Raw genomic sequence first — 16012 nt, forward strand, 5'->3', positions numbered from 1 at the left:
ATAGGGAACCAACACTATCAGTAACATGTTCAGTACTTAAGTGTTCTTTGTGCAATTTATTGGTCATAATTAATTTGTCGAGCAGTTATTGGTGGGGCTTTCCATTGAATTTTTTTGTCTATATGGTGCTGTTTATTTTCTGAATTCTAGAGTATTGTAATCTTATATTGGTGGTCTTTAATTGTTCAAAGTAGTATAAGAGCACAGAATGTTGATCATCTTATTAATACTTTCTGTCAAGTGATTCTTTGTAAAAATATGAAAACATAAGCAAAAATAAATTGTTTCAAAATATATTTGCAAAAAATGCAGGAGAATAACAAATGAATATACATGATAGTGATTGCATAGTTCTCAATGAAACTTAAAAAGCGGATGAAAGACACTAAGATATAGACAACAAAATAGAAACTGCATTCATATTCTTTTGCAACATCTTTAACAGTGGGTCGCTGTTAAATAAAAGGCTAAGTCCTAAGTGGGCGGAGAATGGGAGGGGCCCTCACCAGGACAGACAAGAGTTCTACCCAGTCGGGTAAGGGTCTGTCTGTGGCCTCCGGGGAAGCAGCGCAAAAGCATGAGTAGAGAAGGAGGCTGCGGCCAGGGGGGGAGGGGGGGGAGTAGGCCTTCCCACTGGGCCTAGAAGCACACCTGCGGCTTTGCTCCCCGGAAGGGGGGGAAGGAGGCCGCGGTGGGGCGGGGGCCTTTCAGAGCTCGTTCTGACGAACAGGGTTTGAATCTAGTAATGCTATAATTGAGATATAAGGTAAAGGTTAAGGTATCCCCTGTCCAAGCACTAGGTCATCTCTGACCCTTGGGGTGACACCCTCCAGCGTTTTCTTGGCAGACTCAATACGGGGTGGTTTGCCAGTGCCTTCCCCAGTCATTACCATTTACCCCCCAGCAAGCTGGGTACTCATTTTACCGACCTCGGAAGGATGGAAGGCTGAGTCAACCTTGAGCCGGCTGCTGGGATTGAACTCCCAGCCTCATGGGCAGAGCTTTCAGACTGCATGTCTGCTGCCTTACCACTCTGCGCCATAATTGAGATATAGTTTCATGAAATATGGAAATAGTATATGTTTGTGTATACATACTTTGTAGTGTGTCCGATTTTATTCACTGGAGCTTATTCCTAGGATTGCTTTTCGGATTGCAGTCTTTGTTGTTTAACTTGGATTAGTTATCTCAAAAATCAAAAGGTGATGTAAAGTGCATAGCATTTCAGTGGCAAGGCTGCTGTGGAAGTGCACTTTTCACATATCTGACACCCAAACTTCCACTCTGAACATAGATCTAAGGCTGAACTTGTTTTACTAGTTTGTATTTGCATAACATTGATCTCTTGGCCGATACGTTAGTCAAGAAGGTGCTTCCCTCTCGCTGAGCTGAGAAGTACATAGCATGGTCAACTGGCTCTGGTGTCAGTAATAAAACCATCTTCCTCTTCAAAGTTCAAATGACCAACAAAAGAGATTTTCAAAAGGTTGAACCAACACTGGAGTGGATGAACAAGAAAACAAACATCCCCCAGTAGGAAATGAGATCCCTGGCTTTATGTGAGGCTGCATGTGTTTACAAAGGGGTAGGAGATGAAGGTCAACTTACAGTTTAAAGATCTGTTCCCGATCCTCTGACTATACATACCCTAATTTACACATGTATGCATGTCTTGGGGTGTGTTCGCGCAAGTATGTATGTCACTTGATTTCACATGGTTTAATTGGTGAATAATTAATGGCTTGCAGTTGAATATATGAACCTTTTGAAAATATCTGTGTTTAATGTTATAGAGAGGTTTAACTTTGAAGGGCAGAGCATCTTGTCATGGATGATACTAGCTGTCCATCAAGGATGGGTGAGAGTCTCCCATTGATTCAGCTTGTTTTACTGTCTTATCAGGCGGCAAGGCCCTTAGTAGGAACTCTAAGAACCGAATCCCGACAAATTACACCGTTTTCCTTCCTCATTATTTGTCTACATACCTTCTTTTTCTTTTTACCTTTCTTTACTCATCTCCTTTTTTCTGCCTTCATCCTCTATAAACTATGGCTGAGGCAAGAGAAGGGAGACTTTGAAGCCTCCAGCTCTCTTCATAGAAGATGAGGACCCCTGTTCTTTCTCAAATTGGGAGGCAGGGATTGATCTCCTATACAGCTGGGCTAGTTGAGCTCTGCAAATGCACCTATTGGTGTTGAGACCCAGAGGAATTTGGAAACTGCTTGGCTAAGAGTAGGACAATGACTTTTGTCGACAATGGATTTCGATGGGAAACCTCTCCACTGCTTTAGGCATTCAGCTCTAACCACCAAATTGATATCAAAGTAATGGGGAAAACAGAGACCTGTAGTGCAGTGGTCCCCAACCCCCGGTCCAGGGACTGGTACTGGTCCGTGGATGAGTCGATACCGGGGCCATGGCTCCTCTTCATCCTCCCCGGCTGCTGCCTCGGGCTGCCCTGCCACTCTGCCGCTGGCTTACCTTTGGTGCTCTCCAGCGGCCACCATGGCTGGGGCTCCCTCTCGGCATGGCACTGCGCAGCTGCTGCTGGCAGCACCCCCCAGTGGGCGGCGGGAAGACAGGGGCGCTGGCAGGAAAGCAAGTGGAGCAGGGGTCCAGGCAATGGTGGCGTCCCTCAGCAAAAGACTACCGAGGCCTCAGTAAAATTGTTAAGTGTTGACCGGTCCCTGGTGATAAAAAGGTTGGGGTCCACTGCTGTAGTGGACCAAGGTAGGAGTGATGGGTAAACCCCAGCAACCTCACAACCTTTACAGGCTGCCCTGTGGAAGTATCTTGCTGGCTTAAATTTGTGATGCTAGAGGAGCTTAAACTGTTAGAAAAGGTGACACCATTCCCACCTGTAGTGGCAGAAAGATACTGTTCTTGTTCCTAAACTAGATCTCCTTCCACCTCTTCCTATGTATGTTCTGGGAGAGGAAATAGGGATTGGGGAATGGATTCATATCGATAGTCTTGGCCCACAATCACAGCCCACAGCCCAGAAGATGGCCTTTTCTGCCAGGGGCCTCAGATTTCTCTTCCAGTAAATGCGAAATCTTAGAAGGGAATACCTTGGAGTAGATCAAGCATCTCTTGAAACTAGTCGCTCTACATCTCTCAGAACCCATTGAATTGGGGGAAGAAGAAAAGCTACTTAAGATGAAACCAAAGAATTCTCTCTAAGGTTACCATAAATGGAAAGGGTGGTTGTCACGTAGCCTTCTGGCATGGTATCCTTTCCTGAATTCCTTGAACATCAAATGAAGAAAGAGTGAACTAATCCAGTAATCAAGATCTAGACAACCTAGACAAGGATATTACTCTTCGCCTAATCCAAGTAATGAATCTTTTATTGGTTCCATTAATGCTATGGTAGTAGCTTTCTTATGAGGGAGCCTAGTCACTAAGAATGGAGAAGCATCTCAACATGACCAGCTGGATCATAAATCCCCCCAAAAGTCACATGAGATGGCCATGTCCATTAGGACCTTGGGCACTTCCTCTTTAAATTAGCTTCTTTTGCCTGGGTGAAGAAATTATGTCAAGTTATTCTAGTGGGCAATAAAAATACCAGAGAGGGGAGATAACAGACTGCTTAAGACAGGTTAATAACAGATATCCTAGGAACCCTTTACTTTTCTTCCAGATCAGTGGCATCAGCAGTGGGAGTGTGCAGGAATCTGCAACGCAGCATATGGCAAGCTTACAGTCATTCTGGCATCCTTTGTGTTTCAGGGTAATAATCCTAGTAGCAACCAGGAATAAAAAGGAAGCCATGTCCATATCATATCAAATTCCCTAATGCATGTCACTCTTTAGAAATGACCTACAAAGACCCTACTGGCACAGGTACAACCGAGCCCAGGCAAGGTCGCAATCAGGCCAAGGGCAACCAGCCTTTGCCCTTAAATCCTGATAACTGGAACAGTCCCCAACAACGAGGATCCTGATGCAAGTCTCTCGCAAGTTGAGAGTGGAGGTGGTTACCTGAGTTACATCAACAATGGAACTTCTTTGTAGATCAATAGGCTTGGGACATGATCTTTTGGCTTATTTCACTGTCCATCCCCCCCAAATATTCATACAGTTCTCAAGGTCCATAAAGAAAGAAGTACCTGTGAACTACAGAAGTCTTGTATGACCTTAAGAACATCAGGGCTATAGAACAAGTTCCCTCATGCTACAGATTATCAGAAGTATATTCCGTATTCTGAAGAACCACTGTGAACTTCCACAAATTTTGATGCGGTTTGTGGAGGCTCCTAAATAATACCAGCATATTGGTTTTCTAGCTTAGCCAAAAAACCAACCACATACCCATCCCTAATGGTCACTCAAAGAGCCTCTTGTGGCGCAGGGTGGTAAGGCAGCCAACATGCTGCCTGAAGCTCTGCCCATGAGGCTGGGAGTTTGATCCCAGCAGCCGGCTCAAGGTTGGCTCAACCTTCCATCCTTCTGAGGTCGGTAAAATGAGTACCCAGCTTGCTGGGGGGTAAAACAGTAATGACTGGGGAAGGGAATGGCAAACCACCCTGTATTGAATCTGCCAAGAAAACGCAAGAGGGCGTCACCCCAAGGGTCAGACAAGACTCGTTGCTTGCACAGGGGATACCTTTACCTTTAATGGTCACCCAAGGAGTAGGTGCTCCTCCAGATTGTAACTGGTAGTGTATCTTTTTGCCTCAGACAACAACCACAATCTTTGCAGATTCTTCTCCAGATTGAAGCATCAAAGTAAACAGATGCACTTTTTCTGCGGCCTTCAGGGCTCTTGTATGCCTTTCTTCTAATTGCTGGTGAAATTCACATGTGCAGGAGCCACCATATTCTGTGTAGCCCCTAATTGTCTACAGAGACTTTGGTTCTTGAGATGCCCCTCAAACGGTTAAGAATGAACGTCCTCTTCCTAGTAGGTGTCATGTCAGCCAGAAGGAAGTCAGAGTTTGGTGAAATATTGTCAACGAAAGGCTTATGTATCCTCTCCCAACACAGGGTGATCCTAAGAATCTATCCTGTTTATGCTAAAGGTTAATTTTCACCATTCACAGGAAATACATTTGCATCCTTCTGAGGAAGAAATAATGGCCTACAGTAGACATACAGAGAGCCCCAAGGTCTATTCCAGGCACACAGCAGCCATTCCAAAATGGGCTTCCTGTTCATTTAAATCAGTTTGCTTTAAGAAGGGCAAACAATGTCTATAGCTTCAATAAGCTATAGTAGCATTGCTCCAGTGTTCCAAGCTAATCAATTCCAGATACCAGCAGGGATTTCTTCTCACTTTACTTGAAGTGCAGCTAGTAATGCAGCACTGGAGACTCAGGCTTTAGGCGAAGATCTGCAGGGCATATATATGGTCATCTAGCTATACCTTTGTTAAGCTGAATTGAATGCCTTGTCTCAGCTGATTTAGCCACTGGCAAAACATGCTTTAAGTGGAACAATTAACTCTACCTGTTTAACATGGGATCCAACTTTTGTTTGAAGTCCCATGACAAGATGCTTGACCTCTTAGAGCAAGAACGGAACTTTGGTAGTTGCCTCTACCACGTGGGTGCTTTCTGCTCTGAGGGAGGGAAGGTATAATGCTCCATTCTACCTTTATTGGGGACATAATTTGTTTTTGTTTTTTTGTTGTTCTCTTCACAAGTTTCCTATTTCCATTTCAACGTTCTCTAATGTTTAACAAGGTTGAGAGTTAAGTATTTCTAGCATAGGTATTGCTTTGGAATTACTGAACTTAATCAATGGGTGACTTCTACCTAGCAGTTTAGTCCTGCTTCCTTGATGGACTGATTAGAATCATTGATGACAAGATGCTCTCCATTCCTTAGAGCAGGGAACACTTTCATAGTGGCTGCCTGGGCCTCAGTCTTGTTTTGTAACATTAACTTTGGTGTTGAACCTGTACAGTTATACCTGATGCTGCGTTCATGAAGTGATGGGTGTTTGTATGTTAAATCGCATTTATCTAAAGCATATGTTTATTTTACAGAAAGACAGCTTTGATATTGGGCTGCATAAAGATATGAGGAAGAGCTCCTCCCCTTCCTTGAGTAACTGCAACTCCGTTCTTGCTAACAAAATATTTGGAATTCCACTTGATGAACTGCAGCAGGAAGGACAACCAGGCAATGAAGTTCCATTCATAGTTCGCCATGTTGTGGACTATATTGAGGAACATGGTATGTATAGGTATAGGTAAGCCAGTGGCTCATATAAGCTTGAAATATAGATACGTACATATGATTCACTTGTTCACTCTTGTCTTGAGCTTTAGAATTTTATTTATCGATTTACTTTAGAGAAGTTATATGTCACCTTGTTAAGAGATTGGTTTGCCTTCTAGCCCTTGTCTTTCTGAAACATTGATTCAGACCTGAGGCCTGCACAAAAGTTATACAAGTTTTTCTCTTTGAGAATTTAAGCTGGTGCTCATTTCAGAGAATGAGGACAGAATGGAGTGTACTAAAGTGCTGCTTAGACCATTAGACATCAAAGTTCCAAGCCCAAAGAATTTGGGGAGGAGCTTCATCTACAGATTCCATCTTATTAATGTAAGGACCTATGGGTGGGAGAAGGTGCTTGCTTAATTAGCGCCTGATGAGTCAGAGAGTACATGATCATGAGGACAATACACTTGATTAGCTAAATCACCTTGTTTAGCTATGCACCTGATTTGTTAAGTTACGTTTCACTTTACATTTGATCAGTCAACTAAAATTATTCCATTACTGGTTATTTGGAAGATCTTTAATTCCAGTTTTTGCCCGTTGCCCGGTATGCATCTTTCTCTTGAGAAACTTCTTGATTCTGGAACAGGTGGAACATAATGACCGAAACACCTGCTTTGGAATTTGGACTTTGAAATTGTGTTGGACTCAGTCTTGTTTTGTAACATCGTGTTGTAGAGAGCCAGTGCTTGTACATAAGCTTAGTTTAGATATTTAGCTTTTTCATTTGATGTTTACTGCTCTTATGCTGTATATTCCTGCAGTCTTTTACTAAACCTTATTAATTATACTAAAATTAAAGCCCGATGCAGCTGCCAATGCAATGGGCGCTAGCATGGGGAGGAGTGTCGGCACCCGCCCTGGAAATCTTCTGCATGGCCGAGCAAGGCCCTGGCGGCCCTTATCGGGGCGAACGGGAGTCCTGGCTGGGACTCGAGTCTCAGCCAGGGCTCCCATTGTACCCGAGAAGGCTCGTCTCAGCATTTGTCGGTCATGGTGAGGTTTCCCAGGGCGAAGGGAAGGGCTGGTGTGGACTTGGCACCCCCTCCAAGTCTTGCCGTGGCCGAGAAAGGCTGTTGCAGCCCTTCTCGGGGTAAACAGGAGCCGTGGCTGTGCCAAGGCTTTGTGGGGAGAAGGGAAGGGCTGGATTGGATTTATCAACCCCCTCCCCCCCCACGCAAGGAAGCCTCGGTGGGATTTTTCAGTACCAGGTGGGAAGATTTCCATCCCCCCTGCCCCGGGCTTGAAAAAGGGTCACTGAGGTTTGGAGAGGCTGCGGCAGGCATTATCTGGCCAGGGGGGAGTACAGGTGGGAACCTTGTTCCTTCTTCTCCCCCCCCCCCCAGCAGCCCCATCAACCTCTCCTGGTAGTGGTCAGGGGCAAATTGGCAGCGATTGCACCAGAATGCCCATCACCAGGTTGCTGGGAGCGGTTGCAAGCGGGGTCGGGCCAATCAGGACGAGTACAGCTTGTTTGTGTGCATGTTGATTGGCCTGGGCACTGGAAGTGGAGGCCAGACAGGCTCCACCCTGGAGACCTCTGCTCAAATATTTTAACAGTGTAGCGTTAAAGGTTTGTGGTTTTCTTGGGTTTCAGTCTGAATCCAGTATTTTTTCAGGATTTAGCTACCAGATGAACTGTTTTGGAACTCATTTTCCATGCATCCCACCTTGCAGGGTTGACTTCTTGATCTGAAACCTGGGTGCGTTAGAGATACAGTTCCTTAGTTTCTGGTTGGTGTGTTATTTAAGGGGTAACACATTATCTTCTTGGATTCTGAGGATTGACACTCCAGAACTGTGTGTTTTTCTTGTTGATCAATCTGTCACCCACTCAAGTACTTTGTTAACTTTTGGGAACTGGTCAGATTGGTTTGCAAAGTAAAATCAAGACAGAAACATTTGTCTGAAAAAAGGCTCCATGGTATACCCAGGATCTTTGAGAGAGGAAGAGGGAAGTGAGATGACTAGAGCAGGTGTGGAGGAAGACTCATGATGAGGCAGCAAGGACATCTCATTGCACGCTTATAAATGTGTGAGATTGTGGTGAAAGTGACAAAACAAGACTTCTATGCCGCGGAAATAACGTCCGCAAGCTCTCGCCTGGCACAATTGTTCAGAGTAGCTAGGTGCAAAATGATTAGGGAATTGGATTTGAGATTGTGCGGCTTTCTGTTGCTCCACCACGACTTCCTTGCCACGATTGATACAGTTTGTGAACTGAAAGCTCTGTTGCCATCTTGGGGGTTAGTGTTTGATGGCTTCCGATGGCTCTCATTAACCAAAGTGGGCAAGTTGCTGGGGTCAGTGAGAGCAACCACTAGCCCCTTAGACCCCTGTCCATCTTGGTTGCTCAAGTTGAGCAACCTCAATGAAAAGGGACTGCACCGTTGATTTCCGAATGTTACAAATAAGAGAAAAACGAAATCAGCAGGCCAAAATAATGTCTCATAGCCACTCATATAATTTTGGGCAATCAGAATGGACTCCTAGGTATATTTTTCCCTGTTTTCAAAAACTTATTCAATGATTGCCACTGCAGAGTCTGTAATCCATTTAACAGTAAATTAAGACGTATCTCCCGGCACGTAGGAGTAAAATTGCCTCAAGATAGAGAGCTTAAAGCTGGGAGATGCGTCTTAATTTACTGTTAAATGGATTACAGAATCTGCAGTGGCAGTCATTGAATAAGTATTTGAAAACGGGAAGAAATATACCTAGGAGCCCGTTCTGATTACCCAGAACTTATGTGATTTATACTGTGAGACTGTTATACTGTGGCTGTGAGACTTATTATTTTTGCCTGCCAAGTTGGGCAACCAACAGATAGGGGGCCCTTTGAGGGAAATTGTCAACCTCTCCTTAACATTTCGAGAGCTTTCTGAAGAGCTCAAGGAGGCAGTGGTACGCCCTCTACTGAAAAAGCCATTGCTAAACCCGTGGGACCCCACCAGCTACTGCCTAGTCTCGCACCTTGCGTTTCTGGGTAAAATGGTGCAGCAGGCTGCAGTAGACCAGTGCTTAGCGTTCTTGGAAGAAGCTTCGGTCCTCGATCCATACCAGCCTGGCTTCCGTCCTGGCCACGGAGTGGAGACCGTGCTGGTCACCTTAATGGATGATATCCGGCGCCAGATGGATCGAGGTGATTCAGCCATTCTCATACTTTTAGATCTGGCTGCCACATTTGATGTGGTCTACCAGAAGCTGTTGGCCCACCGCCTCGCCGGGACTTGGGATTAGGGGGACTGCACTGCAATGGCTGGTCTCCTTTCTTTGGAAGCGGATGCAGAGATGGTTGCAGTGGGGGATGAGATGTCAGACCCCTGCAGGCTCCCATGTGGGGTACCGCAGGGGCAATGCTCTCCCCTACACTTTTTAATATCTACATGCGCCCTCTAACCCAGCTGGTCTGGGGCTATGGGCTGGGTTGTCACCAGTATGCAGATGATATCCAGCTCTACCTCCTAATGTATAGACAGACCCCCCCCCCTCCCCGGATACATTTGCCAGTTGTTTGGAAGCGTTGGCTGGAAGGCTCAGGCAGAGTTGTCTGAAACTCAACCCCTCCAAGTTGGAAGTCCTGTGCCTGGGTACAAGGGGGCAGGATCAGGAAGCATGATTCCCATGTCTGGACGGTATGCAATTAACACCTGCACCGGGTGCCAGGAATTTGGGGGGTACCCTTTGACGCCTCCCTTTTGATGGAGGCTCAGGTCACAAAAGTAGCTCGAATGGCGTTTTTCTACCTTTGCCAAGCTCGGCTACTAGCGCCCTACCTGTCCTCTGACCATTTGGCCACTGTGATCCATGCAACGGTCACTTCCAGATTAGACCTCTGTAACTCGCTCTACGCAGGCTTGCCCTTGGCTATGATCTGGAAACTGCAGCTGGTACAAAATGCGGCTGCTAGGGTCCTCACTAAAACACGATGGAGGGTCCATATTCAGCTGGTGCTCCGACATCTGCACTGGTTACCAGTCTGCTTCTGGGTCAAGTTCAAGGTATTGATATTGACCATTAAGGCTATATGCGCCCTGGGTCCTACTTATCTTCGGGACCGGTTGGTTGCTTATGCCCCCCACAGGGCTCTTCTCTCTGTGGGTATAAATTTACTGGTTGTCCTGGGCCCCCGAGACATCCACCTGGCCTTGGCCCAGGCCAGGGCCTTTTCATCCTGGCCCCAACCTTGTCAACTGAACTCTTGCAAGAGCTGAGGGCCCTCCCGGAATTGTCAGCTTTCCACAGGGCCTGCAAAACAGAGCTCTTCTGCCAGGTGTATGGTTGTGGCCAGGGTGGTGCCTCGGTGTTTCTGTCAAAGGATCCCTCCCCCCCCCCCCCCGATACATTTAGATCTGGTTCCTTTCTCCCAGTGGAAGAAAACTTGGCCCGCCGGCTAAACAGGGAAGTTAGGGATTGGGAGTTAGGAATGTTTTAAGAAGGGATCGCCATTTATCTATTACTGTAAGAGGTGTTTTATGGCTTTTTATTGTATTTTATTGATTTTATGTTGTTGTGAACTGCCGTGAGACCATTGGAAGAGCAGTGGTATAAAAATTAAATAAGTGATATATTTTTAATTTACCTCTTGCTTTATTAATGTTATAGCAGTTTTACCAGAACTGCAGCTCTTTATTGTTTTGAGAAAATACTCTTATTAACTGAAGAGTGCTTTCATTGGTGTATGTCATATGCATCTTACCTTCTTTGTTTTGGATAGTATATTTAGTTTTGGATGGTATATTTTCATATAGGAAAATAGGTTTCTGTAGAATAGTGGAACTCTATAACAAATAACTGCAGATGGTCATGTAGCCAGGTAGTATCTGAAAAACTGGCTCATCTTCCTACAGACATCACCCACCTCTGCTGCTGTCTCTCCTTGCATTATACGGAGTTATTTATTTGTTCAAAATATTTCAGTCCTGTATCTCTTTGAACTCTAGGTGGACTAATGAGTTTTTTGTTTTTCCTTTCTGACTTAAGGAGGTCTAGAGCAAGAGGGACTTTTTCAAGTCAATGGGAATGCAGAAACAGTTGAGTGGCTTCGGCAAAGATATGATAATGGGGAAGATGTGGACCTGGTTAAAGAAGCAGATGTACCTTCAGCTATTAGTCTTCTTAGATTTTTTCTTCAAGCACTTCCAGAACCAGTTATTCCTGGTACTCTACATATGCATTTGATACAGCTTTCTCAAGGTAGTGGAATAATCATAATGAAATTTAAATAGCTTCAAGAAATGATGAAATCAGACACTTTATAAATGACTGTTTTTCTTCACTCTGATATTCCAGATGTTTGCAGAAAACTTTGTTACAACTTTTGGCTTTATTTGAATTAATTTAGATGCTATGCATGGTGGAGGAAAGGCACAAATGTGCAGTTATAATTCTGCCCCCCATAATACATAAAGTATATATGTTTATTCTAATTGGGTTATAATTTGCATAAAGCCTAAGTATGGAAGCTGTGTGATGGTGAAGATGGGCTGCCATCTCTGGAATTATAGTCATATAGAGAAGATGAGACATTTTCACTGTTTTTCATCTTTTGGTGATCTTGTTCATAGAACTGGGAGCAGGGGCAATGTAAAGGTTGGAGCAGTGTTCTCAGTGTACATTCAGACAATTTCTGCTACTCACATCTGTGAAAATAATCTGTGTGCAGACATTTGTTCCCCAAGTATATTTTTGTGGAACCCTGCCCATGGGAAACACATTACTGTCTACCTACAGAAGTATTTTTTCCCCAAAGATACCTAACATGATTCTAGTATGTTTCCTGCAAAAAATATAGTTCATTATCTCAAGTTAGCTACTGGTTATAGTTAGCATAATTGTCTAACAGATAAGGGCTGTGTTAAAAGTAAGATCTGAATGGTTACAAAACTGGGTGTTGTAATATGGGGAATTTGAATGTTATATGAAATATATGTATATATGTATATATGAAAAGAAATCCTTTGTTCAGGGCTGTGTAGAGCTATTTTATTGCAACTGTGTATAATTTCTACCAGAGGCCAGGAGGACATCCTGGTGGGTGTTTCCCACCTCTCTTCGAGGGAGGCAGATAAAATTACACACTTCCTGTCTCCCATGGGAAACACCCTCCATCAGTCTTTCTCCTGCCTTGAGAGGGAGCGCAATGAGTTTTGGCATCTCTCTGACTAATTGAATAGTTTTGACTCTCATTCCCCTGTTTCTCCAATTTTGTCCCCTTCCTCATTTTACCCGAGTCTTTTCGGGCACCTCCTCCACCCCCCCTCCAAAAAATAAAGAAGGACAGAAGCAAGGAAGGCACAGAGCTTGGCTTTCCTTTGCCTGCACCTAGGAGTCTTGCTTCGCCATTCATGGACAGGGAAAAAAGGCTTGTGACATGGCAGTGCCGCTTGACTTTATTCTTTTACTAGTCTTCAAGTCCGCTTTGTTCTCAATACAGCGGGCACTAGCAGCAGACAGGCAGGAGTGGGGGGAAGGTAAGTCGTGGGAGGCGGCAAGATGGCTGTTGGTGCGTCAGAGGGCTCTGAGATGCAGAGCGAGTGGGGCAGCGTGGAGCTTCGCAGTGGGTGGGGCGTGGTCTAGTGGACAGCGTGTTACCTGTGGCAGGGAGAGGACTTGGTGGCTCGGCCTTCTCGGCATGGGCTGGGGCGGCCAAGGGCATTCTGGCAGGCGGTGCGGCTGTACAGTGCAGCCCGCACTCCCCCCTGACCGGAAAACGCCTGCTTGCGGGCATGGCTGGTGGGTCGGCGGGGTCGCGTTTGCAGCCCTCAGTCCTCTTCAGCTTCCGGGCTCTGTAGGGTGGTCGGTGGGCTGGCAGTCGGTGAGGGCCCTGGCTCGCAAGTGCGTGGCGGGCGTTTGAGGGCAGCACAGCTGCACAGAAAGCAGGGGCTGGGCAGGTGGGTTGACGTGTATGGCATGGGTGGCAGGTGTGGGCCGTGGCAGCAGGCTGGCGGGTGGAGCGAGTTGGCGAGGTGCTGGGCCTGGCTCGCAATCGTGTGTGTGCTGGGTGGTGTGGCTGCGATGGGGCAGTGATGGGGGGTGGGAGCCATAGGGGCTGTGCAAAGCTAGCTGCACCCTGATTGGCTCTGTTCCAACTCGGACACCTTGGTCTCGCTCCACCCCCAGGGCAGTTTCACAAATATTAAGATGAACCATGGATAAGATTTCAGGGGCTGAGGGCGCTGGTGGTTTAAAGACGCCTTGTGGCTGGGATGCACAGGGCTAGGTGGTCGCAATGTTTTCGCCCGCCAGAGACGTTTTTAGAGCGCACTCCCCTTCTTCATTTTGCATCTGATCGCAGCATCCATTTTAAGATGCCTCACAGCTGGGGCACAATGGAAAATAAGGCACATGACAATGGTTTCTATTCTGAAGAGGAGTCTGGAAGGTCCCTAGACCCTGAAGGGTCATCTGAACCCAGGGAGAAAGCGGCTACAGAAGTGGCTGTCATTTTGGAAAGTAACCAGGGTGAACGGCCTGTAGCCAAGTTTGATGCTCCCCCCCCCCCCAAAGAAAGAAGTCAGTTGGTGATTCGAGTCGCAGCTCCAAGCCATCTGAATCAGCGGCTAAAGGAGATTCCTACATTGTTAATGTAAACAAGGGCCGCCAGAAGGATACTTCTATATCTGAGGAGCCACAGACCTCAGCAGGGGCTAGCACGACTGCTGACCCTGGACCTTTCCAAGACATGAACTCCCAGAAAGTAGAGCTGTCCCTGGTGGCACCCCCGAATTGCAAGCTCAGTCTTCAGTGGTGGGAAAAAGACACTAACCTGAACAGGGGCAAGCCCTTCATGATTCTGAAGTCATATGAGATTTTCACAGATGCCAATCTCTCCAACTGAGGTGCATGCCTAGATTCTCAATTTTCCCAAAGAAAATGGTCCAGGGAGAAATCATGTCTTCCAGTCAGACTCGAGCTGAGAGCAATTTTCCTTGCTGTGAACGCCTTCAGAGTGGCTCAGCCGCCAAACTATTCAAGAGGCAGAATGGTCTGTCAGTCCACAGAAACTTCAATTAATCTAAAATTATGTTTGGATTCCAGTCATGGACCTGTTTGCCTTCTCCGGGAATGATCAAGTTCCAAGATTTGGGACCTGTTTTTTTCACCCACAGGTCAACCTCACAGATGCCCTGATGTCTCCGTGGCCACACGGCCTACTATATGCATTCCCACGAGTTCCGGTGTTACCAAAATGGCTGAGAAGGATAAAGTTTTTACAAGCAGAGATCGTCCTAGTTGTGCTGTGGTGGCTGAGACGTCCATGGTTTTCTTCCGTCTGTTAGATGACAGACACCGCATCTCTCAATTTCCCAGTGGTTCCAGATCTGATGCTACAGGGTTCCCTGTGGCATGACAGACCTGAATGGTGGAAACCGACTGCCTGGAAACTGAGAAGATGGCTTTGATCAAAAAAAGGATATAAGTCGAGAGGTTACTGACACTATCCTGGCTTCACGTCAGACATCCACCACTAGGATTTATAATTACTCTTGGAAAACATTCATTTTTGGTGTAAGACAAAGAAGGTGGATTGCCTGGCCCCAAAAATCAAGAGTACTTTGGAATTTCTCCTAGAAGCGGTAAGACAGAACCTTAGATCCAGAACACTTCGCAGAGAAATCGCAGTGCTTGCTTTGGTGCTATCTAACAAGGATTTAATCTCTCTGGCTAGACATCCAGACATTCTCAGACTCTTAAGGGGCATGGCCATTTCTGAAGCTCCAACAACACATCACTTCCCTATGGGTAATCTGCAGTGGGTGATGCCCGCACTCATTGGTCAACCCTTTGAACATGTAAAGACAATTCCTTTATCTATATTGAATTTGAAACTTTTATTCCTGATTGCAATTACATCTGCCCGTAGGGTATCTGAGTTGTTAGCTTTATCCACAAATGAGGAGCTTTGGATTATATATAGGTAAAAGGTGGTTCTTAGAACTAACCCTTTTTTCAAACCAAAGGTAGCTTCCAACTTTCACCTTACTCAGGAGATTAATCTTCCAACCTTTCTTCCAAATCCTTCTTCCTTTAAAGTAGCGGTTCTCAACCTGGGGGTCCCGATCCCCAGGGAGGTTGATCCACCCTTTCAGGGGGATTGCCAAGGCTGTCGCCTCCGCTGTTACAGTGGCAGCGGCGGCCTCGGCAACCCAAAGGAGAAGCGGTTGAAAACCACTGGTGGCAGCAGCGACCCAAAGGGGGTTTTAGAAGAAGAAGAAGAAGAAGAGTTGGTTCTTATATGCCGCTTTTCCCTACCCGAAGGAGGCTCAAAGCGGCTTACAGTCGCCTTCCCATCCCTTTAGGGTTGTGTGCGCACTGGCAATCATGAAAGGCCAGCGCCACAGTGCTGGCCACCTTGGCCTTTCATGATCACCAGCATGCGCACAACCCTACAACTCCCTTTGGGTTGCCGCTGCCAACGCCCCAACCCCTGTTGCTGCTGTTGCAGTGGCAGCAGAGGCAGTGCCAGTGGGGGTCACGGTGAGGGGAGGGTTGAGAACCACTGCTATAAAGAAAAACATTGGCATAAATTGGATGTTCATAGGTCTTTAAAAACCTACATTGACAGAACAAAGGATATTAGGAAATTTAACAGTCGGTCCATTTATCTTTCTCAACCTAATTTAGATCAGCCTGTCCAAGACATCCACTTCCATGGGAATTAGGGCTTGTATTATTGAGCCATATATGTCAGGAACCAGGCAGAAGACACTCAAATAAAATCACTCAAACAATCAACTCCTTGAGACCACTCTTGTAGTAAAGTCCAAAAGGAAGCT

At 46.0% G+C, this 16012-nt stretch overlaps 1 protein-coding gene across 8 annotated transcripts in view; it reads left to right on the forward strand.

Moving 5' to 3' along the window:
• The window catches only part of FAM13B (family with sequence similarity 13 member B), a 116491-nt gene that overhangs the window by 21709 nt on the left and 78770 nt on the right, over nt 1–16012 (forward strand). For 7 of the 8 annotated variants that reach the window (XM_077326724.1, XM_077326723.1, XM_077326719.1 and 4 more), the window contains exons 3-4: nt 5996–6185; nt 11217–11429. In XM_077326724.1, coding sequence (XP_077182839.1) covers nt 6029–6185; nt 11217–11429 — 370 coding nt within the window. In that variant the 5' untranslated portion in view covers nt 5996–6028. The remainder of the gene's footprint in view (nt 1–5995; nt 6186–11216; nt 11430–16012) is intronic. The other variant, XM_077326727.1, reaches the window with a different exon arrangement.

This window comes from Paroedura picta, chromosome 3 (genome assembly GCF_049243985.1).
Source record: "Paroedura picta isolate Pp20150507F chromosome 3, Ppicta_v3.0, whole genome shotgun sequence".
Taxonomy (NCBI): Eukaryota; Metazoa; Chordata; class Lepidosauria; order Squamata; family Gekkonidae; genus Paroedura; species Paroedura picta.